Here is a 25,320-nt window from a genome sequence, read left to right on the forward strand (position 1 = left end):
AGCCAATCCATCATGAGTAAAAAGATGCTTGAGAGACTGCGGTGCAACAAGGCACTCAGACCAGCCCTGAGCCCCATCCACACGAAACTGAGAATGTACACCAAAGAGCTCATCACTGTCCTGGGCAGCGCCATGGTCAAGGTCACCTCAGAGGGCACGGTGCATGAACTGCCACTCTGGATTGTCCCGGGCGATGGCCCCGCACTGCTTGGAAGGAGCTGGCTGGGCAAAATCCGCTGGAACTGGGATGACATCTGAGCGTTATCACATGTCGATGAGGCCTCATGTACCCAGGTTCTTAACAAATTTCCTTCCCTTTTTGAATTGGAAACTTTTCCGGGGCGAAGGTGCAGATCCACTTGGTCCCAGAGGCACGACCCATTCACCACAAGGCGCAAGAGGTACCTCACACGATGAGGGAGGGAGTGGAAATCGAGCTGGACAGGCTGCAACGTGAGGGCATCATCTCCCCAGTGGAATTCAGCGATTGTTCCAGTACTCAAAAGTGATGGCACGGTCAGGATTTGCGGTGATTATAAAGTAATTATTAATCGTTTCTCGCTACAGGACCAATATCCGCTACCTAAGGCAGACGACCTATTTGCGACACTGGCAGGAGGGCAAGACGTTCACCAAGCTTGACCTGACTTCGGCCTACATGACGCAGCAGCTGGAGGAGCCTTCGAAGGGCCTCACCTGCATCAACACGCACAAGGGACTGTTCATCTACAACAGATGCCCGTTTGGAATTCCGTCAGCTGCAGCAATCTTCCAGAGAAACATGGAGAGCCTACTCAAGTCGGTACCACGCACGGTGGTTTTTCAGGACGACATATTGGTCATGGGTCGGGACACCATCGAGCACCTACAAAACCTGGAGGAGGTCTTCCAGCGACTGGATCGCGTAGGGCTGCGGCTGAAGAGGTCGAAATGCGTCTTCATGGCAACAGAAGTGGAGTTTTTGGGGAGAAAGATCGCGGCGGACGGCATTCGGCCCACAGACGCCAAGACAAAGGCTATCAGGAACGTGCCCAGTCCACAGAATGTTCCGGAGCTGCGGTCGTTCCTGGGACTCCTCAACTATTTTGGTAACTTCCTACCGGGGTTAAGCACCCCCTTCGAGCCCCTACATGTGTTATTGCATAAAGGTGAGAACTGGGTATGGGGAAAAAAAAACAAGTAATTGCTTTTGAGAAAGCCAGAAACATTTTATGCTCCAACAAGCTGCTTGCGTTGTATAACCCGTGTAAAAGACTTGTGCTAGCATGTTATGCGTCGTCATACGGAGTCGGGTGTGTATTACAACAAGCTAACGTTGCGGGCAAGTTGCAACCTGTCGCCTATGCTTCCAGGAGCTTGTCTAAGGCCGATAGGGCCTACAACATGATTGAGAAAGAGGCATTAGCGTGTGTGTTCGGGGTAAAGAAAATGCATCAGTACCTGTTTGGCCTCAAATTTGAGCTGGAAACCGATCACAAGCCCCTCATATCACCGTTCGCTGTAAACAAGGGGATAAATACTAATGCCTCAGCCCACATACAAAGGTGGGCACTCACGCTATCAGCGTATAACTATACCACCCGCCACAGGCCAGGCATCGAGAACTGTGCGGATGCTCTCAGTCGGCTACCATTGCCCACCACGGGGGTGGAAATGGCGCAGCCTGCAAACTTGTTGATGATGGCGCAGCCCGCAGACTTGTTGATGGTCATGGAAGCATTTGAAAATGATAAATCACCTGTCACGGCTCGCCAGATTAGGACTTGGACCAGCCAAGATCCTCTGCTGTTCCTAATAAAAAAAACTGTGTACTGCCAGTATCCCCGTTGAAATGCAAGAGCTAATCAAGCCGTTCCAGCGGTGAAAAGACGAGCTGTCCATTCAGGCAGACTGCCTGTTGTGCGGTAACCGCGTAGTGCTACCCAAAAAGGGCAGGGAGACGTTCATCTCGGATCTCCACAGCACACACCTGGGTATAGTAATGATGAAAGCGATAGCCAGATTCCACGTGTGGTGGCCCGGTATCAACTCTGACTTAGAATCCTGTGTGCGGCAATGCAGCGTGTGCTCAGTTGAGCAACGCGCCCAGAGAGGCACCACTAAGTTTGTGGTCCTGGCCCTCCAGACGATGGTCGAGGATCCATGTCGACTATGCAGGCCCGTTTCTTGGTAAAATGTTCCTGGTGCTGGAGGATGCTTTTTCAAAATGGATTGAATGTGAAATAATGTTGGGAAGCACCGCCACCGCCACCATTGAAAGCCTGAGGGCCATGTTTGCCACCCACGGCCTGCCTGACATACTGGTCAGTGACAACGGGCCATGTTTCACCAGTGCCGAATTTAAAGAATTCATGACCCGCAATGGGATCAAACATGTCAACTTGACCCCGTTTAAACCAGCCTCCAATGGGCAGGCAGAGCGGGCAGTACAAACAATCAAACAGAGCCTTAAACGAGTCACAGAAGACTCACTCCAAACCCGCCTGTCTCAAGTACTGCTCAGCTACCGCACAAGACCCCATTCACTCACAGGGGTGCCCCCGGCTGGGCTACTCATGAAAAGGACACTTAAAACCAGACTCTCGCTGGTTCACCCCAACCTGTATGATCAGGTAGAGAGCAGGCGGCAGCAACAAAATGTAAACGATGGTCGCGCCACTGTGTCACGGGAAATTGATCTAAATGACCCTGTGCTAAACTATGGACATGGTCCCAAGTGGATCACGGTGATAGCTAAAGGGAGTAGGGTGTTTGTAGTCAAACTAGACAATGGACAAATTTGCAGAAAGCACCTGGACCAAACGAGGCTGTGGTTCACAGACTGCCCCGAACAACCCACAGCAGACACCACCTTTTTCAAGCCCACAACACACACCCAAAGGATCAACGACACCGCCCAGGACCAGGAAATCGAACCCACCACACCCAACAAGGCCAGGCTCACCCAGCATCCCTGCAGGGCCAACAACACGCCAGCCCAGCAAGGGCACAGCCAACAGACCAGAACAGACATTTGTACTGAGGTGATCCACCAGGGAAAGAAAGGCTCCCGACAGCCTCAACTTGTAAATAGTTTTCACTTTGACTTGGGGTGGGGGCGGGGGGAGTGATGTTGTGTATCTGTAAAGCATGCACTCCCATGTTCCGCCACCAGGGAGCGCATCCCCTGAAGTCCCAAGGTATCCCAGCATCCCTTGGGAGCACTGTATATAAGCCAGCCCCTAAGGCCTGTTCCTCACTCTGGAGTGTCTTAATAAAGACTGAGGTCACTATTACTTTAACCTCCCTGTGTGCAGTCTCATGTGTTAGGAACACATTAACTATAAGGAACAAAAGATTGAGGGCTGGAATGTTCAGTGTGTCCAGACCCTGGAGTCGATCTAGAACCCAATCCTGCTGATCCAGAGGCCAGACTGCCCACAATTGAGCCAAATTGACATTTAAATCTTTTCATTAAATTGATTTGTTGCATCAGTATTGAATTACCAAGAACCTCTCAGTTATGACACAAAATTGGTTTTGAATAAATTACACTTTTAAATATAAAAAAAAATGTAAAACAAGTAAAGAATTAACTTTAATAATACGAAAGCAAAACACTGCGGAAGTGGAAAATCTGAATAAAAACAGAAAATGCGAGAAACACTCAGCAGGTCAGGCAGCATCGGTGGAGAGAGAAACAGAGTTACATTTCAGGTTGATGATCTTTCATCAGACCTGCTGCATAAACTTTAATAGTTTCTTCCTTCCACCCCACCCCGAGGGAAAGTAACCAAATTACAAACTTCATCCCAGCAGCGTGCTTCCCGATATGTATCGCAATAATATATGCGTGCAGTTCTGGTCACATTACAGGAAAAGTGTGGTTGCATTGAAGAGGGTACAGAGGAGATGTACGAGGATGTTTCCTGGACTGGAGAATTCTGGCTATGAGGAAAGATTGGAGATGCTGGGTCTGTTTTCTTTGGAACAGAGGAGGTTGATGAGAGACCTGATTGAGGTGCATAGAATCATGAAGGACCTGGATTGAGTGGATAGGAAGGACCGGTTTCCCTTGGCAGGAGGGATCAACAACCAGGGGGCGTGGATTTAAAGGAATTGGGGAGAGGTTTAGAGGGGATTTGAGGGAAAATTTCTTCACCCAGAGGATGTTGGGGGTCTGGAACTCACTGCCTGAAAAGGGTGGTAGAGGCAGAAACTCTCACCACATTTAAAAAGTACTTGGATATGCACTTGAAAGCAGTAACCCACAGGGCTACAGACCAGGAGCTGGAAAGTGGGATTAGACTGGATAACTTTGTCAGCTGGCACGGACACGATGGGCCGAAATTGTCTCCTTCTGTGCTGTAAATTTCTATGATTCTATGATTGCAATATGAACACCCCACTCAGTTTATCAATTATACAAAATTAACTTTCCATTTAAAGGAACCAATATCAAATTATTATTGGATTATCTTTTATTCTTCCAAAATAAGGCTGTATATCAATGTTATCCAGGCTGCGTATGGGCTGGAAGATTTTAGGATGAGGAGAGATTGAGTGGACTAAAGTTATACTCCCTAGAATTTAGAAGAATGAGAGATGATTTCATTGAAATTTTTAAATATAAAATTCTTAAGGGGCTTGACAGGGTAGATACTGGGAGGGTGTTTCCCTTAGCTGGAAAGTCTAGAACTAAGGGTCTCATTCTCAGAGTAAGGGATCAGCCATTTAAGACTGCGATGAGAAGAAATTTCTTCACTCAAAGCGTTGCGAATATTTGGAATTTTTTACCCCAGAGACCTGTGGATGCTCAGTCGTTGAGAATATTCAAGACGGAGATCGATAGATTTTTGGATAAAAGGAATCAAGGGATATAGGTAGAGTGCAGGAAGAGGGAGTTGATTAGCCATGATCTTATTGAATGGCGGAGCAGGCCTGAAATGCTGGCCTACTCCTGCTCCTAATTCTATTTGTTCTTGGAGAAAGAAAGGATCAGTCCCACCAGAAATTAGCCACTTGTAACACGGCACTATGATGCCAAAGGTGTTTATTTAGATCTGAGCATGGGAGATGTAGTTCAATTTGATTCAAGTCTCTCATTGCCATTAATCAAATTTTTTTTAAAATGCAGCTTGTAAATTGATGTTGATGGGATGGCTTTTCACACACCAATGTTCTAGTTAGAAGAAAAAATTACCTGGAAAAGTTGCCATACAGCAAAAAAAATGCACACATTCAAGAAATGTACTTGCCTTTCTGCCACAGTTATAAACATAAGATGCATCAGAAAGGTCTTGATTGGGTTTGCAAGTTAGTGGAATATAAGCGTGTGTGTGTCCGTGTCCCAATTTAAGAACTTCCACAATCCAATCCCAACAAGAGAGATCTCACCTCTGTGAGGATTGTTGTATCATACGAATGTTGGTACTTTTCTCTCTCTTGGACCGTTCGTTTTTCTATCTTCTCCCGATCGGTTTTCTGTTTTCGATCAGCTCCCTTAGGCTTTAAAAACACACGCCCATTATAACCGTTTGAGTTTTGCGGGAATCCAGGAGCTGGTCAAACTCACATCATTTCAAGTCACGGAACAAACTTCAAACCAAACAAGAGCTCTCCGCTCAGCTGAATTATAAATAAAACAAAAACTATTCAACCATCTCAGTAACGTTTCTGTAAAAAAATACTTTAAAATGGATTCAAGATGCAATCAAACCGGTTTCTGGAATGAGAGAAAGGAATGAGTGATATGGTGCAAAGGCAGGCGGGTGAGGTTGATCGTTTTTTTATGTTTATAGCACAGGAGGCCGCCATTCGGCCCGTCGAGTCCATGCCGGCTCTCTGCAAGAGCACTTCAGCTAGTCCCACTCCCTCACTCTTTCCCCGTAGCCCTGCAGCATTTTTTCCTCGAGGTACTTATCCAGTTCCCTTTTGAAAGCCACAATTGAATCTGCCTCCACCACCCTCTCAGGCAGTGAATTCCAGATCCTAACCACTTGCTGCGTAAAAAAAAATTTCCTCATGTTGCCTTTGGTTCTTTTGCCAATCACCTTAAATCTGTGTCCTCTGGTTCTCAACCCTTCTGCCAATGGGAACAATCTCTCCCTATCTACTCTGTCTAGATCCCTCATGATGTTGAACATCACTATTAAACCTGCTCTCAACCTTCTCTGCTCTATGGAAAATAACCCCAGCTTCTCCAGACTATCGACATAACTGAAGTCCCTCATCCCTGGAATCATTTTTGTAAATCTTTTCTGCACCCTCTCTAAGGCCTTCACATCCTTCCTAAAGTGTAGTGCCCAGAATTGGACACAATACTCCAGTTGGGGCCAAATCAGTGTTTTATACTGGTTCATCATAACTTCCTTGCTTTTGTACTCTGTGCCTCTATTTATGAAACCCAGGATACCGTAAGCTTTTTTAACCGCTTTCACAACCTGTCCCGCTACCTTCAACGATTTGTGTACATGTATCCCCAGGTCTCTCTGTTCCTGCACCCCCTTTAGAATTGTACCCTTCTGTCTATCAAAAGGATGAGCCAGGTTGGCCGAATGGCTTTTTCCATAAACAAACTCTTATGATCTTAAATAACACATATAGTGTGTTTGGGCTTTTCAAAAGGAGTGATATTCCCAATTGCTCCCGTTCTGAAATTCTCGGCACAGTTCATCAGCCAATACTGCCTCTGCACGAGCTGTTGAGAGGTGTGCAATATTTTGGGAGGGGTTGTACCTCATCTCTACCATACACAGCAGAGAGTGGGAGCTCACCACCCAAAGGAATTGTGGCTACATGCCATATATACAGGCGCGTTAATATCACTGCCTAAAATACGGAAAAGGAGCAAGATTTGAAAAGTTGATTTAAAAATAGGCTTGTTGTCTGCTGATCATCAACAATATTCACAATTAGCCCTTGACAAGCAGTCAGCTACTTAGCCCATACCTTGAACACTTTGACCTGGCAACTGGCAGAGTACAGGTGTTCTGTATATTCGCCATTCTCGTTTTGTTTGAACGTATCAATCTGAATCCTGAATGGAACTCCCTTCTCCCCACCGTGCTTCCTGGGGGTGAACTCAGTGCTGATGCAATGGACCTAAAATAAATATTTTAAACATTTTTTAAAACGTTCCCCGATCTTATATTAATCGTGGGTGAGGTCGCATCTTGGATACTGCATTCAGTTCTGGGCGCCTACTTTCAGACACTGATACACTGGCCGGGTTCAGAGGAAAGAGATGAGGATGACTCTGGAATTTGTGGCCAAGTCACGAGGAGAGGCTCCGAGCAGATCTTGTTTTCAAAGCAACAATGGACAGAAGACATGATCCAGGGTTTTAAAGCAAGCAACGAAAGGTACAGACATCAATTGTGTTAACAAGATAGATGAGTGGGACTGTGAGTTCAGAACTAGATGCCACAGGCTTCAAACGAACCTTCAAACAAGACTAGAGATTGGGTGCTAGAAATTCATCTCAGGAGATGGCGCAGAATGGGTGGTATTGGATCAGAAGAGCATAAATAAGAAAGTAAAAAAAAATAGGAACAGGAGTAGGCTCTTTGAGCCTGCTCCGCTATTCAATAAGATCTTTTACCTCAACTCCACCTTCCCGCACTATCCCCATATCCCTTGGTTCTCTTAATATCCACAAATCTATCTATCTCTGTCTTGAATATATTCAATGACTGAGCATCCACAGCCCTCTGGGGTAGAGAATTCTACAGATTCACCACCTTCTGGGTGAAGAAATTTCTCCTCATCTCAGTCCTAATTGGTCTACCCCTTATCCCCAGCCAGGGGAAACATCCTCCCTGCATCTACCCTGTCAATCCCTGTAAGAATTTTATATGTTTCAATAAGATCACTTCTTATTCTTCTAAACTCTAAAGAATATAGACCTTGTCTATCAGCCGACATTCAGATACGAACATACGAACAATGATGGACAGGTGAAGACCATCTGGTCTATCGAGCCTGTCCCACACAATTGCTATACCTAGTTCCATTGCAGTCACTATTGAGCAAGTGATTCTCACGTATGGCGAAATATTTTGCACTGTGTCAGAGTGGCTTTTCAGCAGTTTTTATATCTGTTTTGCTGACCACCACAAAATCCTGTCCCAGTTGTCGATGCATCATTAACCGATCTTCAGGATTCGTTCATCAGACATTTGTACCACATGACCTGGCCATCGTAGCCATGAGTTCATGATCAGAACATCTCATCATCACAGGCGGTCCCTCAAACGAGGATGACTTGCTTCCACACCAAAAGGGATGAGTTCACAGATGTTTCAATGAAGGACCCGATATTCCAGTCCTGAACTCCAGGGGTGGAAGATGCCTGTGCGTGGTGACCGTTGCATATCCATACGCTTAGTATGTTTGCACCACCGCCCGAGGTGGATTTCTAGCCCTACAGCTCCTACCGTTCCCATCCCTTGCCACCTATGCATTGCATTAGAGATGGTGACACAGCACTGTAGATGTGAGATAGTCACTTTACCTGAACAAAAACAGAAGTTCTTTTGGCAGGATCCCAAAGAAATTCAATAGTATTCAGCTGCATCGGATTTGCTCGAGGCTCCAAGATACCAACTGACAGCGGAATGTCTGCAAAAAGTTACATTTTATAATCATTTTATGATTTATTTCGTGGCGTTAGGGCACAGGATGCATTCCTCTCTTTCCCTCACCGTGCCAAATAAGGAGTTTGCACAAAAAATGTTTACGCAGGGACCAGCGAGGATTTAGCGCGGCAAGTCCTCAACCTCAAGTAAGGCACCAAAGAGGCTTCGCAAATCCCCACCAAACTTCCACCAATCGTAGCATCTTTTTAAAATTGAACACACAGCTGTCTTTTTCAGATAAACATTCAAAACCAAGGTCACAGTAGGCCCTTGAAATAGCTAAATGTTAGGGTAGGTATTATCTTATTCTTCTGGTTAAGTTAAAGACTTGGATTTATATAGTGCCTTTCATGACCACTGAACATCTCAAAATTCTTTACAGCCAATGAAGTACTTTTGGACTGTAGTCACTGTTGTAATGTGGGAAATGCTGTAGCCAATTTGCCCACAAGCAAGCTCCCACAAACAGCAATGTGATCATTTGCTTTAGTGATATTGATTGAGGGATAAATATTGGCCAGGACACCAGGGATAACTCCCCTGCTCTTCTTTGAAATAGTGCCATGGGATCTTTTACGTCCACCTGAGGAGAGCAGACGGGGCCTCAATTTAACGTCTCATCCGAAAAGCGGCACCTCCGACAGTGCAGCACTGCCTAGATTTATGTGCTCAAGTTCCTGGAGTGGGACTCAAACCCACAACTTTCTGACTCAGAGGCGAGGGTGTTACCCAGTGAGCCACAGCTGACATTACAAAGTGAATCCCATCAATAAAGGATTAGTTTGCAAACCGTCACACCTGCCTTATGCATTCAGCTCCCTACAGTAGCCGTGGTGATGTCCCCAACTTCAGCCAGCAAACTCTTTTCGAAGCGATGTAACAAGTAATGCTGCTCACCTATGTCCAGAATACGATCGCCTGGCCGGCTCCATCTCCAGCCCTCCAGCTGCTGGTGCTCTGTGTACTGTAAACGCCGATCATGGAAAACCACACGGATAATGCTCTGCAAGGCAATCTACAATTAACTGGAAGTCATCGCAACAGATTGGGATTCCTGCAGCATTTTTGTGCCCTTAAACAGACAGCAATATGGAGAACACACAGAGACTATGATCTGGTATATGGAATTATACTCACTATGTTTTTACTCGGCAGATGTGCTACATAGTGCTGTCCTCGTCGCCATCCCCCACACCCAACACGCACTTTTGCTGGATATCTACTTGTAGGAAAGCACATTGTTTTATGAATTTTTGGGAGGTGCTGCTGAAGAAGCCTTGGTGAGTGGCTGCAATGCATCTTGTAGATGGTACACACTGCAGCCACAGTGCGCCGGGGGTGGAGGGAGTGAATGTTGAAGGTGGTGGATGAGGTGCCAATCAAGCGGGCTGCTTTGTCCTGGATGGTGTCGAGCTTTTTGAGTGTGTTGGAGCTGCACTCATCCAGGCAAGTGATGAGTATTCCATCACACTCCTGACTTGTGCCTTGTAGATGATGGAAAGGTTTTGGGGAGTCAGGAGGTGAGACACTCACCGCAGAATACCCAGCCTCTGACCTGCTCTTGTTGTCACAGTATTTATGTGGCTGGTTCAGTTAAGTATCTGGTCAATATTGACTGTAAAGTCGTTACTCTACAGTATGAAACCACACGAAGCACATTCTGGGGACAAGGTCACTCTGTGACCTTAACTCTTTATTTATAGGACTCCAAAGACGATGACCCTGCGTGGGACCTCCCTTTTTATATTTATGTGATCAGGTAAGGATCGTCTCCCATAAGTTCACCCCTTGTGGTCAAGGTGTGCATCTAGGTTGAGTGTATACAGTAATACAGTGGTGTTACATTATGGTTACATACATGACATCACCTCCCCCCCCCCCCCCAAAGTCTTATTGGGATCACAGGTTTAGTCTTTCAGGTGGCCTGCGCTCCCTCGTGGAGTGCCGCAGTTGGGGCTCTGGTTGTTGGACACTGATGTGAGTGTCTGTCACCTGTCCGGGCTGACCGCAGGGACTGTGCATTCTTCTGATTGCTCTTGTTGCTTGTTCACTGGCGGTGTTGTGTGCTCCATCTCATGGTCTTCTTCAGGTTCCTCCGTGTCCATGCTGAACCTTTTTTTTAAAAACTTAGTCCAGATGCTTACGGCATATCTGACCATTGTTGAGTTTTACCGCGATGACCCTATTCCCCTCTGTCAATTACAGTGCCCTCAAGCCATTTGGGCCCCATGGCACGATTGAGGACGAATACAGGATCATTTATTTCTATACATCTCCCCCTCGACTTACGGTCATGGTACTCGTTTTGTGACTTGCGCTTGCCCTCAACTATGTCAGTCAGGACTGGGTGAATGAGGGACAACCGAGTTTTGAGTATCCGTTTCATTAGTAGCTCTGTGGGCGGGACCTCTGTGAGCAAGTGCGGTCGGGATCTATAGACCAGCAGGAGACGTGATAGGCGGCATTGTAGGGAGGGTCCTTGAATCTTGAGCATACCTTGCTTAATGATTTGGACCGCACGTTCCGCCTGGCCATTGGAGGCCAGCTTAAACGGCGCAGTCCTGACGTGGTTGATGCCATTACCCGACATAAATTCTCGGAATTCGTAGCTTGTGAAACATGGGCCATTATCACTAACCAGGATGTCCGGCAAGCCATGGGTTGAAAAGATCGCACGTAGGCTTTCCACGGTGGTGGATGACGTGCATGAATTCAGAATGATGCACTCGATCCATTTCGAGTATGCATCTACCACAATAAGGAACATCTTTCCCATGAACGAGCCCGCGTAGTTAACATGAATGCGTGACCATGACCTGGTGGGCCAGGGCCATGGGCTGAGCGGGGCCTCCCTGGGGGCATTACCCAGCTGGGCACACGTCATGCACCTGCGAACACAGTGTTCTAAGTCTGAATCAATTCCAGGCTACCAAACGTGTGACCCCCCGGGCAATGGCCTTCATCAGCACAATGCCTGGGTGCTCGCTGTGGAGTTCCCTGATGAATGCCTCCCTGCCCTTCTGGGGCATAACTACCCAGCTGCCCCAAAGTAGGCAGTTGGCTTGGATGGAGAGCTCATCCATCCGTCTGTGGAACGGTCTGACCTCCTCAGGGCATGCTCCGTGTGCGGGTGCCCAATCCCCAGTCAGGACACATTTCTTAATCAGGGATAGGAGAGGATCTCTGTTTGTCCAGATTTTGATCTGGCGGGCTGTGATGGGGGAGCCTGTGGTGGTGGCCAGTGGAAGTCTGCTGAGCGCATCAGCGCAATTTTCAGTGCTGGGCCAGTGCCGGATGGAGTAGTCATAAGCAGCTAGTGTGAGAGCCCATTGCTATACGAGAGTAGATGCGTTGGCATTGATAGCCTTGCTGTCTGACAACAGGGATGTTAATGGCTTGTGGTCTGTCTCTAATTCAAACTTCCTACCAAAGAGGTACTGGTGCATTTTTTTTACACCATAGACACATTTCCTTCTCGACCATCCCATATCCCTGTTCTGCTTGAGTGCGCGACCTGGAGGCATAAGCCACAGGTTGTAGTTGATCCTCAGCATTACCCTGCTGCAACACGCACCCAACCCCATAGGACGATGCATCACATGTCAGAACCAATTTTTTTTTTTTTTTTTTTTTTTTTAAACAGGTCATGTAGGGTCAACAACTTGTTTGAACAAAGTAGGTTTTGCGCCCGATTAAAATCCCGTTCCTGACAGTCCCCCCAAAACCAATCGCAACCCTTACGCAGGAGCACATGTAGCAGCTCCAACAACGTGGTCAAGTTCGGCAGAAAGTTCCCGAAATAATTCAACAGTCCCAGGAATGAACGCAACTCCGATGTGTTGCAGGGCCTGGGTGCTCATCGAATCGCCTCTGTATTGGATTCGGTGGGCCGAATCCCATCTGCAGCAACCCTCCTGCCCAGAAAATCAACCTCGGGAGCTAAGAACATACATTTAGACTTCTTGAGACGCAGGCCTACCCGGTCCAGTCGGCGTAGCACCTCCTCCAGATTGTGGAGGTGTTCCTCGGTGTCTCGACCCGCGATGAGGATGTCGTCCTGGAATACGATCGTTCCAGGAATGGATTTAAGCAGGCTTTCCATGTTTCATTGAAAAATCGCGGCCGCTGATCGAATGCCAAAAGGGTACCTATTATAAACGAACAGTCCCTTGTGCGTGGTGATGGTGGTCAGTAGTTTAGATTCGTCGGCCAGTTCTTGGGTCATATAGGCTGAAGTGAGGTCCAACTTGGTGAACAGTTTGCCGCCTGCCAGTGTGGCGAAAAGGTCCTCCGCTCTCGGGAGCGGGTATTGATCTTGTAGGGACACCCGACTGATGGTGGCCTTGTAGTCGCCACAGATCCTGACAGAGCCATCCGCTTTTAGGACGGGAATGATGGGGCTCGCCCAGTCGCTGAATTCAGCAGGCGAGATCCTGCCCTCTCTCAACAGCTGGTCCAATTCACTGTCGATCTTTTCCCGCATAACATACGGTACCGTTCTGGCTTTGTGGTGCACTGGCCTGGCATCCGGGGTGATGTGAATCACTACTTTAGTGCCTTTGAAAATCCCGACGCCAGGTTGGAATAGTGAATCAAATTGTTGTAGTACTTGTGAGCACAAACTTCGTTCCGCAGATGACATGAATATGTCATCTGTGAACATCCCCCCATTTCCAGTTCATCTCGGCTAGCCAGCTCCTCCTCAACAGAGACGAAACCAATGTTCACGCGGGTGGTTTTGATAGTGCGTTTGGGAGGGAGTTAAACTAGCTTGGCAGGGGGAATGGAAACCCAGGAGAGGGCTCTGAGCTAGTTAGAGTGAGTGAGAGCTCAGATGAACAGAACCCCAAGAAAGGATGCAAAAGGCAGGAGGCAACAGAGCAGAGTAGCACTGGGGTAAGTGTAAACCACAAGGTGATAGGAAGGGACAATATGTATGAATATAAAGGGGCTGCAGGAGGCGTCAAAACTAAAAATCATGGTTTAAAAACTAGTATTAAAACACTTTACCTAAACGCACACAGCATTCGAAACAAAGTAAATGAGTTGACAGCACAAATCATTACAAATGGATATGATTTGGTGGCCATTACTGAAACGTGGTTGCAGGGTGGCCAAGACTGGGAATTAAACATACAGGGGTATCTGACAATTCGGAAAGATAGACAAGAAGGGAAAGGAGGTGGGGTAGCTCTGTTAATAAAGGATGATATCAGGGCAGTTGTGAGAGACGATATTGGCTCTAATGAACAAAATGTTGAATCATTGTGGGTGGAGATTAGAGATAGTAAGGGGAAAAAGTCACTGGTGGGCGTAGTTTATATGCACCCAAATAATAACTTCACGGTGGGGCGGACAATAATCAAGAGAATAATGGAGGCATGTGAAAAAGGAATGGTAGTAACAGGGGGGATTTTAACCAACATATCGATTGGTCAAATCAAATCGCACGGGGTAGCCTTGAGGAGGAATTCATAGAATGCATATGGGATTGTTTCTTAGAACAGTATGTTACAGAACCTACAAGGGAGCAAGCGATCTTAGATCTGGTTGTGTGTAATGAGACAGGAATAATAAACGATCTCCTAGCAAAAGATCCTTTCGGAATGAGTGATCACAGTATGGTTGAATTTGTAATACAGATTGAGGGTGAGGAAGTAGTGTCTCAAATGAGCGTACTATGCTTAAACAAAGGGGACTACAGTGAGATGAGGGCAAAGTTGGCTAAAGTAGACTGGGAACACAGACTAAACGGTGGCACAATTGAGGAAGAGTGAAGGACTTTTAAGGAGCTCTTTCATAGTGCTCAACAAAAATATATTCCAGTGAAAAAGAAGGGCAGTAAGAGAAGGGATAACCAGCCGTGGATAACCAAGGAAATAAAGGAGAGTATCAAATTAAAAACCAATGCGTATAAGGTGGCCAAGGTTAGTGGGAAACTAGAAGATTGGGAAAATTTTAAACGACAGCAAAGAATGACTAAGAAAGCAAGAAAGGAAAGGAAAGATAGATACGAAAGTAAACTTGCGCAAAACATAAAAAAAGATAGTAAAAGCATTTACCGATATATAAAACGGAAAAGAGTGACTAAAATAAATGTTGGTCCCTTAGAAGATGAGAAGGGGGATTTAATAATGGGAAATGTGGAAATGGCTCAGACCTTAAACAATTATTTTGCTTCGGTCTTCACAGTGGAAGACAAAAACCATGCCAAACATTGCTGGTCATGGGAATGTGGGAAGGGAGGACCTTGAGACAATCACTATCACTCGGGAGGTAGTGCTGGACAGGCTAATGGAGCTCAAGGTAGACAAGTCCCCTGGTCCTGATGAAATGCATCCTAGGGTATTAAAAGAGATGGCGGAAGTTATAGCAGATGCATTCGTTATAATCTACCAAAATTCTCTGGACTCTGGGGAGGTACCAGCGGATTGGAAAGCAGCTAATGTAACACCTCTGTTTAAAAAAGGGGGCAGACAAAAGGCAGGTAACTATAGGCTGGTTAGTTTAACATCTGTAGTGGGGAAAATGCTTGAAGCTATCATTAAGGAAGAAATAGCGGGACATCTAGATAGGAATAGTGCAATCAAGCAGACGCAACATGGATTCATGAAGGGGAAATCATGTTTAATGAATTTACTGGAATTCTTTGAGGATATAACGAGCATGGTGGATAGAAGTGTACCGATGGATGTGGTGTATTTAGATTTCCAAAAGGCATTCGATAAGGTGCCACACAAAAGGTTACTGCAGAAGATAAAGATACGCGGAGTCAGAGGAAATGTATTAGCATGGATCGAGAATTGGCTGGCTAACAGAAAGCAGAGAGTCGGGATAAATGGGTCCTTTTCGGGTTGGAAATCGGTGGTTAGTGGTGTGCCACAGGGATCGGTGCTGGGACCACAATTGTTTACAATAATAATAGATGACCTGGAAGAGGGGACAGAGTGTAGTGTAACAAAATTTGCAGATGACACAAAGATTAGTGGGAAAGCGGGTTGTGTAGAGGACACAGAAAGGCTGCAAAGAGATTTAGATAGGTTAAGCGAATGAGCTAAGGTTTGGCAGATGGAATACAATGTCAAAAAATGTGAGGTCATCCACCTTGGGAAAAAAAAACAGTAAAAGGGAATATTATTTGAATGGGGAGAAATTACAACATGCTGCAGTGCAGAGGGACCTGGGGGTCCTTGTGCATGAATCCCAAAAAATTAGTTTGCAGGTGCAGCAGGTAATCAGGAAGGCGAATGGAATGTTGGCCTTCATTGCAAGAGGGATGGAGTACAAAAGCAGGGAGGTCCTGCTGCAACTGTACAGGGTATTGGTGAGGCCGCACCTGGAGTACTGCGTGCAGTTTTGGTCACCTTACTTAAGGAAGGATATACTCGCTTTGGAGGGGGTACAGAGATGATTCACTCAGCTGATTCCGGAGATGAAGGGGTTACCTTATGATGATAGATTGAGTAGACTAGGTCTTTACTCGTTGGAGGGGTGATCTTATAGAAACATTTAAAATAATGAAAGGGATAGACAAGATAGAGGCAGAGAGGTTGTTTCCACTGGTCGGGGAGACTAGAACAAGGGGGCACAGCCTCAAAATATGGGGGAGCCAATTTAAAACCGAGTTGAGAAGGAATTTCTTCTCCCAGAGGGTTGTGAATCTGTGGAATTCTCTGCTCAGGGAAGCAGTTGAGGCTAGCTCATTGAATGTATTCAAATCACAGATAGATAGATTTTTAACCAATAAGGGAATTAAGGGTTATGGGGAGCGGGCGGGTCAGTGGAGCTGAGTCCACGGCCAGATCAGCCATGATCTTGTTGAGTGGCGGAGCAGGCTCGAGGGGCTAGATGGCCTACTCCTGTTCCTAATTCTTATGTTCTTATTATTGTGTGTGACAGTCAACATTGCACTGCCTAGCACCAGAATGATTTCTTTAGTGTAAGTCCGTAATTGCGTCTCAATACGTGCTAATTTGGGTCTACTGGCTTTAAGTGGCCATAGCTTCTCAAATTGCTGAACGCCCATGAGTGACTGGCTGGCCCAGTGTCCAGCTCCATGCGTACTGGGATACCATTTAATAAAACCCTCATCATCATTGGTGGCGTTTTGGTGTTTGAACTGTGAATGTTCGCCCATGGACCCGCTGAACCTCAGTGTCCATCGATTTGCCCCAAAAGTCATCCTGCCTCAAAGAACCCTCTTCTGGTCCATCCATCTCATATATTAGTCTGGTTGCAGGCTTCCTGCACATTCGAGCTATGTGGCCACTGAGATTGCAGTTCCTGCAGACAAACTGTTGAAATCTGCAAGATCTAGTTAAGTGTTTTCCCCCACACCTCCAGCATGAGTTAAAGTTTCCATTGTTGGGAACAATGCTATCTGTCCCTTTGACTGCTCTTAAATACCCTGTTGGTGGGTGTCAATGGCCCCATCCTGGGCCGCATTGTCCACTGTGATGGCGTGAATGTCCGTTTAGCCTGCTATTGTCTCTGTTGAAGTCCTACTCTGGGGTCTATTGCTGCCTGGCGGGTGTCGGACTGCCCCTGCCTGCCTGCGGGGCTCCGAGTCGCATTGATAATGTTGACTCCCTGATCCATCGCCGCGTTAGAGGCAGAATTGCGCGCGTATATTATTTTCGTCTTTTCCTCCCCCGCCATGAAAGTTTGAGCTATCAATGCCACTGCTTCCAATATCAAATCCTTGTTCTCAATTAATTTTCGGAAAATTCCTGCATGACCGATGCCCTCGATAAAGAGGTCCCTTTGCATCTCCCCCCTGCAGGCGTCTGTGAACTTAGAGGCTGTCCAAACGCCGGAGGTCCGCTACGAAGTCCGGTATGCTCTGTCCTTCACGACATCGGTGGGTGTAGAATCTGTGTTGGGCCATGTGTATGCTACTCGCCGGTTTGAGGTGCTCCCCGATCAATTTGCTAAGTTCTTCAAAGGTTTTGTCAGTCAGCTTTTCGGGTGCTAGTAAGTCCTTCATGAGCGTGTAAGTCTTTGGTCCGCAGCTGGTCAAAAGATGAGCCCGCCGCTTGTTGGCCGCTGCATCCCTCAGCCATTCTTTCATAATGAAGCTTTGCTGAAACCTCTCGACAAAATCATCCCAGTCTTCCCCAACACAGTACCGTTCCTCTGTGCTACCGGTGGCCATTCTCGCGGGTCGTGAATTCCCATTTCTCGTCACCAATGTAAAGTCTTACTCTACAATATGAAACCACACGAGGCACATTCTGGGGACAAGGTAACTCTGTGACCTTAACTCTTTAGTTACAGGACTCCAAAGATGATGACCCTGCGTGGGACCTTCCTTTTTATACCTGTGTGATCAGGTAAGGAGTGTCTCCCACAAGTTCACCCCTTGTGGTCAAGATGTTCATCTAGGTTGAGTATATACAATAATACGGTGGTGTTACATTGTGGTTACATACATGACAGTGACCCCCCAGGATGTTGATGGAGGGAGATTCGGTGATGGTAATGCCATTGAATGTCAAGGGGATATGGTCAGACTCTCGCTTGTTGGAGATAGTCATTGCCTGGCACTTGTGCGGCGCGAATGTTACTTGTCACTCGTCAGCCCAAGCCTGAATGTCGTCCAGGTCTTACTGCGGCCATGGACAGCTTCATTAGCTGAGGCATTGCAAATGGAATTGAACACCGTGCAATCATCAGCGAACATCCCCACTTCTGACCTTATGATGGATGGAAGGTCATTGATGAAGCAGCTAAAAATGGTTGGGCCTTGGTCACTGCCCTGAGGGACTCCTGCAATGATGTCCTGGGGCTGGCATGATTGGCCTCCTCCAACAACCACAACCATCTTCCTTTGTGCTCGCTGTAACTCCAGCCAGTGGAGAGATTTCCCTCTGATTCCCATTGACTTCAAATTTACTGGGGCTCCTTGATGCCACACTCAGTCAAACGCTGCCTTGATGTCACTCTTGCCTCACCTCTGGAATTCAGCTCTCTTGTCCATGTTTGGACCAAGGCTGTAATGAGAACTGGAGCCAAGTGGTCCTAGCGGAACCCATATCTGGAAAAATAAACCGCTCAAAGCAGACTGGGGATGATGGAGTGGGCAGAACGGTGATTTATCTTGTAGTATTATTTCGGAACATCTTTCGCAGATTCAGTACTAAAGTATGCCTGATAAATATCCAAAGAAACATTTGGCTATGGAAATAGTTGGTGCTTAATGCACAAACATACAGTCTAGCAGACTTATTTTCTTGGAGCGGGGTAACATTTTGGGGGAGGGGAAAAGAGGGCATGGCACAACATCTGAAAGGTAAACAGTAGCTGAATTGTGGCTCATATCAGCAGCAAATTGTTGATGAAACGAAACACAAATACATCCTTTGCACACCAACAAATATAGTGAATATTATTTTTAAAAATTACAGGCAAATGTAACCCCGCACAATCCAGTCACAGGAACACATGGACTGCACTTGCTGATCATCTGCACATTCCAGATGTGGATAGGTGCCTCCCATCCTGCAAATTATAGGAAAGATGTGATTGCACTAGAGGAGATTTACGCGGATATTGCCTGGACTGGAGAAGCTTAGCTTTGAGGAGAGATTGGATAGGCTGGGTTTGTTTTCTTTGGAACAGAGGAGGCGGAGGAGAGACCTGATTGAGGTGTATAAAAATATGAGGGGCCCAGATAGAGTGGATAGGAAGGGCCAACTTCCCTTAGCAGAGGGGTCAACAACCAGGGGGCATAGATTTAAAGTAATTTGCAGGAGTATTTGAGGGGATTTGAGGGGAAATATTTTCACCCAGAGGGTGGTGGGGGTCTGGAACTCACTGCCTGAAAGGGTGGTAAAGGCAGAAACTCTCACCGCATTTAAAAAGTACTTGGATGTGCACTTGAAGCGCCGTAACCTACAGAGTTACGGACCAAGAGCTGGAAAGTGGGATTAGGCGGGATAGTTCTTTGTCGGCCAGCACGGACACGATGGGCCGAAATGGCCTCCTTCTGTGCTGTAAATTTCTGTCATTTCTGTCAATTTCTAAATTCTTACCTTTATATATTTGCCAATTATTTCCTGACAATGTCCTGGTTTTCTGTTGTCAAGCATACGGATTTCATAAGGTTGCCCTAGTTGATAAGAAAACAAAATGTTGGTACACTCCACCCACATAATTAGAAATGACTTAATCCAAGTTATCCGATAATTCTATTTATTTAACCACTAAATTTCCCACTTTACTATGATACTCAATTCAAATTGCTGGACAATTCAATTTTATGAAGTGCAAAAACCAACTTTGAGTTATCAGGAGTAAATTATTTTGTTTGTTTACAGTTAGAGCACAGATCTTTAACAAAACAACACACTCCCGATAAATCCAGAACCAATTTCGATAGAATGTAATAGTGTAGGCCTCCCTCTCAACTGGAATAGATTCCATATTCAACCGTGCTGTGGCTTTTTTTTTTGAGGGGAATGGGGTTAGTTCGGTCTTTTCTCTCAAAGCAGTCTTTCAGCCATTTCCATAAACAAATATATTATCCAAAAGCTGTACCTCTTCCAGAGGTTAATATCCGGTGTTAACATATCGCCCTCCTGCAGTAGTCTCTGCTTCAACTTAGTTTCATGCTACACCCTATCCAACTCTCTTCAAGATGGCAGATATTGCCACACAGACTAGATGATTACAGAAGAAGAAGACACTTTTAACTTTATTTACAAATGGCCAGATCATTTTCGATCGACACATTATACAGTTTGCACACACGCACGCTCAAAAACAAGAAAGTCCATAATTGGTCAATTACCCTTTATCAGAACGTCTTTTGATAGTTGTTCGAACTGAGAGGGTCTCGAAATCAAAAGTTCTTATTACAGCTCGACAAATTCAGCTCCTTTTCATCCTCTCCTGCTTAATTCTTTGTTCACCTCAGGCAGGGCCTTGCTGCTCCCAGAATTCTTGTTTGGTTTTAAAAACAAAACACTTTCGAGAGTCCGCCATGCTGTTCCAAACCCCCCGTTTTTAAACCCAGTAGATATCAACATTCAACATTTCTGTTAATGCTTTGATCTGGAGGGATCCCAGACAAACTTAGCAATACTCCAATATGCATATATCCAATTGTCAATAGAAAACAGAGGTCATAAATACAATGGTCAACATGCAGGTCAAATAGAAACATTTCACTTGTCTGTTTCAAAACATTGTCATAATGGAACAAACCAGTTATTTTAAATTAAAAGAACAATGTTGCTAATTAAATCAACCAATTTGATCTTTTAAGTCAAAGACACTTCTGATTTCTCTATAAACAATTCGAAATTTGCTACAAGCAGATTATTCCGTTTATATTAAAAGCTGATTTAAAACTACAATAAACATAGAGGCACCTAACACTGGATGACTTTGTGCGCGGCGCTTTGCATTACTTTAACTGCTTCAAAATCTATCTCATTGCTAATATAACTAAAGCCAGTTTTGACCTGGGGTAAAAACATTGGCCCGGAATTTGCGGTCGGAGGCGTACCAGCAGAATACGCCTCTGAAACGGGGAAAAAAAACTCCAAACTTACCTGGTGTCTCCGGAGTTTCGGACTCTTCTGGTCCTGGACCTGCAGGCGTGCACCTGCGTAAAGGCCAATGGTTCGTAAGTGTCCCTGGGATCACACAGGCCAGGCCAACCAATCAAAAAGGGGAATCCTATGATGCTTATGGGGATTCCATTTAGGTATGGAATTCCCACAAACAAATTGGAAATCACCTAATAAATAAGATTTCACGCCACTTAAATAAAAATAAACGATCACATGTTCAAAATTAATTTAAAACCCCTTTGATTAAGCATTTAAAATTAAAATTTAATTTTTTGAACAATAAATTTAAACTTTTTAAAAACAGGCCAAAATTTACCTGAACTAATTTTAAATACATGTGTATGTTTAAATCATTTAAAAAATATGTTACTTTAAAATGATAAAAGCAGGCGTAAAGGTTTCATGGGCATTCTCTGGGCAGTAGTGGGGCAAATAGCCCAACTCTGCTCCAGCGAAAGTGATTTCATAGCGGATGCGGTGGATCTGTCCCAGCGAAACATGACAGATTACAAGTTCCGGGTTTTCGTGCATGCAGAAACGTGGAACTTGCGGGGCCATTCTGAAGACTTCCGACAGCGTACACTGTGCTTGCACTGCTGAAAGCATCGTAATTTCAGGCTCATGGACAGTCGAATCAAAGTCAAATTGCAGAATGTTATCCAAGTTCCTCATTAATGACTGAACAAACCATGGCCCTTGGAGGTAGAGGAATTCTCTCAGGGCCGCACTAACAACACCTCGCCTGTTACTCACACATACGTTTCCCTGGCTCGAGTTAACAAAGTGCGGAAAATATGGCCCATTGTGTTTAACACAAACTTTGTTGGGAATGTCGTGACTTGTTATTAATTGGGTCTATTATTATGTCGGATATTCTCGATATACTAAAGGGAGGCATTACATGTATTATTTTTAATAAAGATCAAAAGATCTTGTCTAATAGACGATACAATTATCAAGAGGAAGTGCTAACAGGCTATTCATCTGTTAGGGTAAATTTTCTATGTAATCTCACCTGTAACCTCTGCCGTCCTGTTACGCTGAATCGAAAAACTTTGAAGCTCCCTACCTTATGTAATCAGCTTGGATTTCATGCAGCTTTTGTTTGAGGCTGTGCACGAGAGCTCCAGCTCGTTATCGTTTAAAGAATTTACTGAGGTTACACTCTGAAGTAGTATCTTTTGTAGCATCTGTACTAAGGGCCATGTGGTTGTGCAAGGACAGGTCCAAATTCAGAAAAGCCCAACAGAAAGATTGGTTTGAATTTTCAGGTTACCATTGTTCACTGAGGAAGTAGTGATATTGGTGCTTCCAGCATGACTCAGGGTTCACTGGGTTTGGCATCAAAGGAAAATTAAACTAGGAATTTTTACCTGAAGTTTCAGGTGTACTTTTAGGCACAGAATGACATGCAGCAGTGAGTAGAAAGACACCCAGTGTACACCTACATACAGGACTGGAGAGCAATTCACCACCTCGGATTTGCCGCCCGTGTCCTCCCCTCCTCTCTTGACCATTATGCTGGGGTGGAATTTCCCAAATGCCAGAAGGCCTTTGATACCTTTGCCCAATTAGCCGTTCTTCATGTGTCAGTTTTGAGGCCGAGTGTTAGCGGGCTATTTGACTGTAAATGGCTTCACATCTGAGGCCAATTCTGACTTAAGCTGAAGTCTACACACAGAGACTTTCCAAACCGGGTCACTGGATAGTGGTCCAGATTGGAAACGTCAGCTTATTTTCCGTTCTGCCTAACCAAGAGTCACTGAGGCGAGCTTTGGCCTGACAACTGAAATCGGCCCCTTGTCCATAAGCTAAGCTGCGCGGCTGTGCAGTCATCTGCAAGGTCCGGCGTTGGCCGCTCACCAGCTTTTCATGGCAGATACCACACATGCGCAAAAATTTGAACGAGCTGCACGCTGGGGGGAGCAGAGCAGCTAACGGGGGCGTTGGACGAAACCCTTCCTGGATTTTTTGGCTCAATATCATACTTGACCGCTAAGCCGTCAAGGAGTCTGCAGCTTCCCCACTCCACCCCTCTGCCCCCAACTCTAAACATCGCTCACTGTGGCAAAATGGTCCAGTTGGAGATGTTTCATGAATTTGACTATGGTCATTGCTGGGAGAACAAGACTTGGAGAAATTGCACTCGATTATCCATGGACAAGTCGCACATTGCCCAACTGCATTCAACACGCTCCAGTAAATTCTCTTCGAGATGTCTGCATTGGAACAGGCTGAACATGGAGGGAGAATAGATCAGATGCTCTCCCATTCAAACACATAGCTTAGGGCTAGAACCAAGGAATACCATCACGGGGATATCCGCAAGCGAAGCATTCCTGCCCCCTGCAAGAAACACATAGCGAAAGAGTGCCAGCTTGAAAGGACAAGTTAGGGAATAATGAAGAAGGGGGGGTGGGGTGGACAAAGGCAAATGCTCAATTTTGATACCTTGGTTGAGATAAGTCAGTGCTTCTTCGTGGAGTTTGACAGCAGGAGATGTGGCTGCACAGAGCACATACTGGAATGGGAGCAGTTTGACATCATTTCCCGGAGAAAGGTTTGACTCCTCATGTTTAAAAACTGGCAACGTCAGGACATCACTGAAATGGAACAACAGGCGTTCATCAACTACAGAAAGCTTGATCGAAACTCACTATACATCAATTTTCAGAGTTGCAGTCAACAAAAAGACAAAAGAGAATCTTACTAGGACACCGTTGCACTGCGATTGAATGGCTCATAACAATTGGGCTAATTTTAATTCATTTCACGACCAATGCAAGGTTTAACCAAGAGCTGCATACACCCAAAGGTGGAATCCAGACACTCCTTCACTTATGTAATGTATGCACCCATGACTATGCTCACAGGCTTGTAGAGCTGTTGCATTGTGAGTGACTTAGCCAGCCACGTGAAGTTCACAAGACTCAATAAAATCTCAGTCAGTTGGATCTAGGTCATCCACGATGTGGCATGGTGGATGAACTGGTAATGTGTAGTGTGATTGTTAAACCTTTGTTAATAAACCAATTAGTTCTTAATAGCAATGTATTGCTATGGATTCTTAAGTAAAGAACCCATGAAGCAAATACATTACAACTTAGTAAAAAGATGGTAGTATTTAACTTACACATAAGATCAACGATAATTTAATATCAATGCTGAGGTGTTGTCTTTCCCCAGGGCAATGTTTCACAGCGTCTCACACAACCATAACTCATATTCTAAATACTTTTCAAACAAGAGCTGAAGAATACACAATATAGAAAACACATTCTTGTAGATTTGTTTGATTCTTAATATAGTGATAGGGTGAGATGAAGTAAGGCTCGTGTGGAGCACAAGTCCTGTTGGGCAAATGGCCGATTTCTGTGCAGTTCGATGTGATTCTATGTAATAAGTGACTCGTTGTTCAGATAATATGGAGGAAGCCTATAAGATCACTTTCGGTGTTTGCTTTTATTTTCCAAACAACAATGACACATTCCAAACACTAGATGATAAACATGCCAAAGTCCAAAAGATTAGCTGCATAGAAGCAAAGGCTTCACTGAATAGGAAATAACAGGAGAGTTAGGTAAATGAGATTCAGGAGGCATCATAGACGAGAAGGCCAATGCTTCCTCTGTTACCAGCCAACTGTTCCCTATATTATATGGCTGCGTCTATTTGCAACACCAGACTTCACCAGTGCCGGTGTGGAGTCCTTGTTCGTGGGTCTGGAACCACACTGCGCCACCATTCTGATTCCCGATTCCGCCAAAAAGGCTATTGGGAGTTCGGAGCTTATCGGCTGGAAGTGACTTCACTGTTGGCACGTTTCTAAATAAGATGTTCAGTATTGGCTGATCCTTCGGATGCACATGCGTGGTGCCAGAACGGTCTTCGGGCTCCGCAGGCGGACTCATGCGCAGAGGGACCAGAACACCGTAAAAATAATCACTCTCGTATTACAGTGCAGTGTTGAGCTTGGCCTTTAAAAAAATGACCTACCTCCTGCTTCTTGTGCTGGTGGCAGCCGAGACCAGCCTCCAAGCTCCAGGTACAGATCGTTACATTCACAAGGGGTATTAGCATCTTGTGACATAGAAAGGCTATAATGATTGACCTGCATTTACTAG

At 45.5% G+C, this 25,320-nt stretch overlaps 1 protein-coding gene across 1 annotated transcript in view; it reads right to left on the reverse strand.

The window, feature by feature from the left end:
• The window catches only part of tfcp2l1 (transcription factor CP2-like 1), a 90,898-nt gene that overhangs the window by 62,584 nt on the left and 2,994 nt on the right, over positions 1-25,320 (reverse strand). The window contains exons 2-7 of the mRNA XM_070873553.1: positions 23,648-23,799; positions 19,652-19,728; positions 9,516-9,621; positions 8,495-8,601; positions 6,931-7,083; positions 5,377-5,487 (exon numbers count right to left, since the gene is read on the reverse strand). Coding sequence (XP_070729654.1) covers positions 5,377-5,487; positions 6,931-7,083; positions 8,495-8,601; positions 9,516-9,621; positions 19,652-19,728; positions 23,648-23,799 — 706 coding nt within the window. The remainder of the gene's footprint in view (positions 1-5,376; positions 5,488-6,930; positions 7,084-8,494; positions 8,602-9,515; positions 9,622-19,651; positions 19,729-23,647; positions 23,800-25,320) is intronic.

This window comes from Pristiophorus japonicus, chromosome 3 (assembly GCF_044704955.1).
Source record: "Pristiophorus japonicus isolate sPriJap1 chromosome 3, sPriJap1.hap1, whole genome shotgun sequence".
In the NCBI taxonomy this organism is placed as follows: Eukaryota; Metazoa; Chordata; class Chondrichthyes; family Pristiophoridae; genus Pristiophorus; species Pristiophorus japonicus.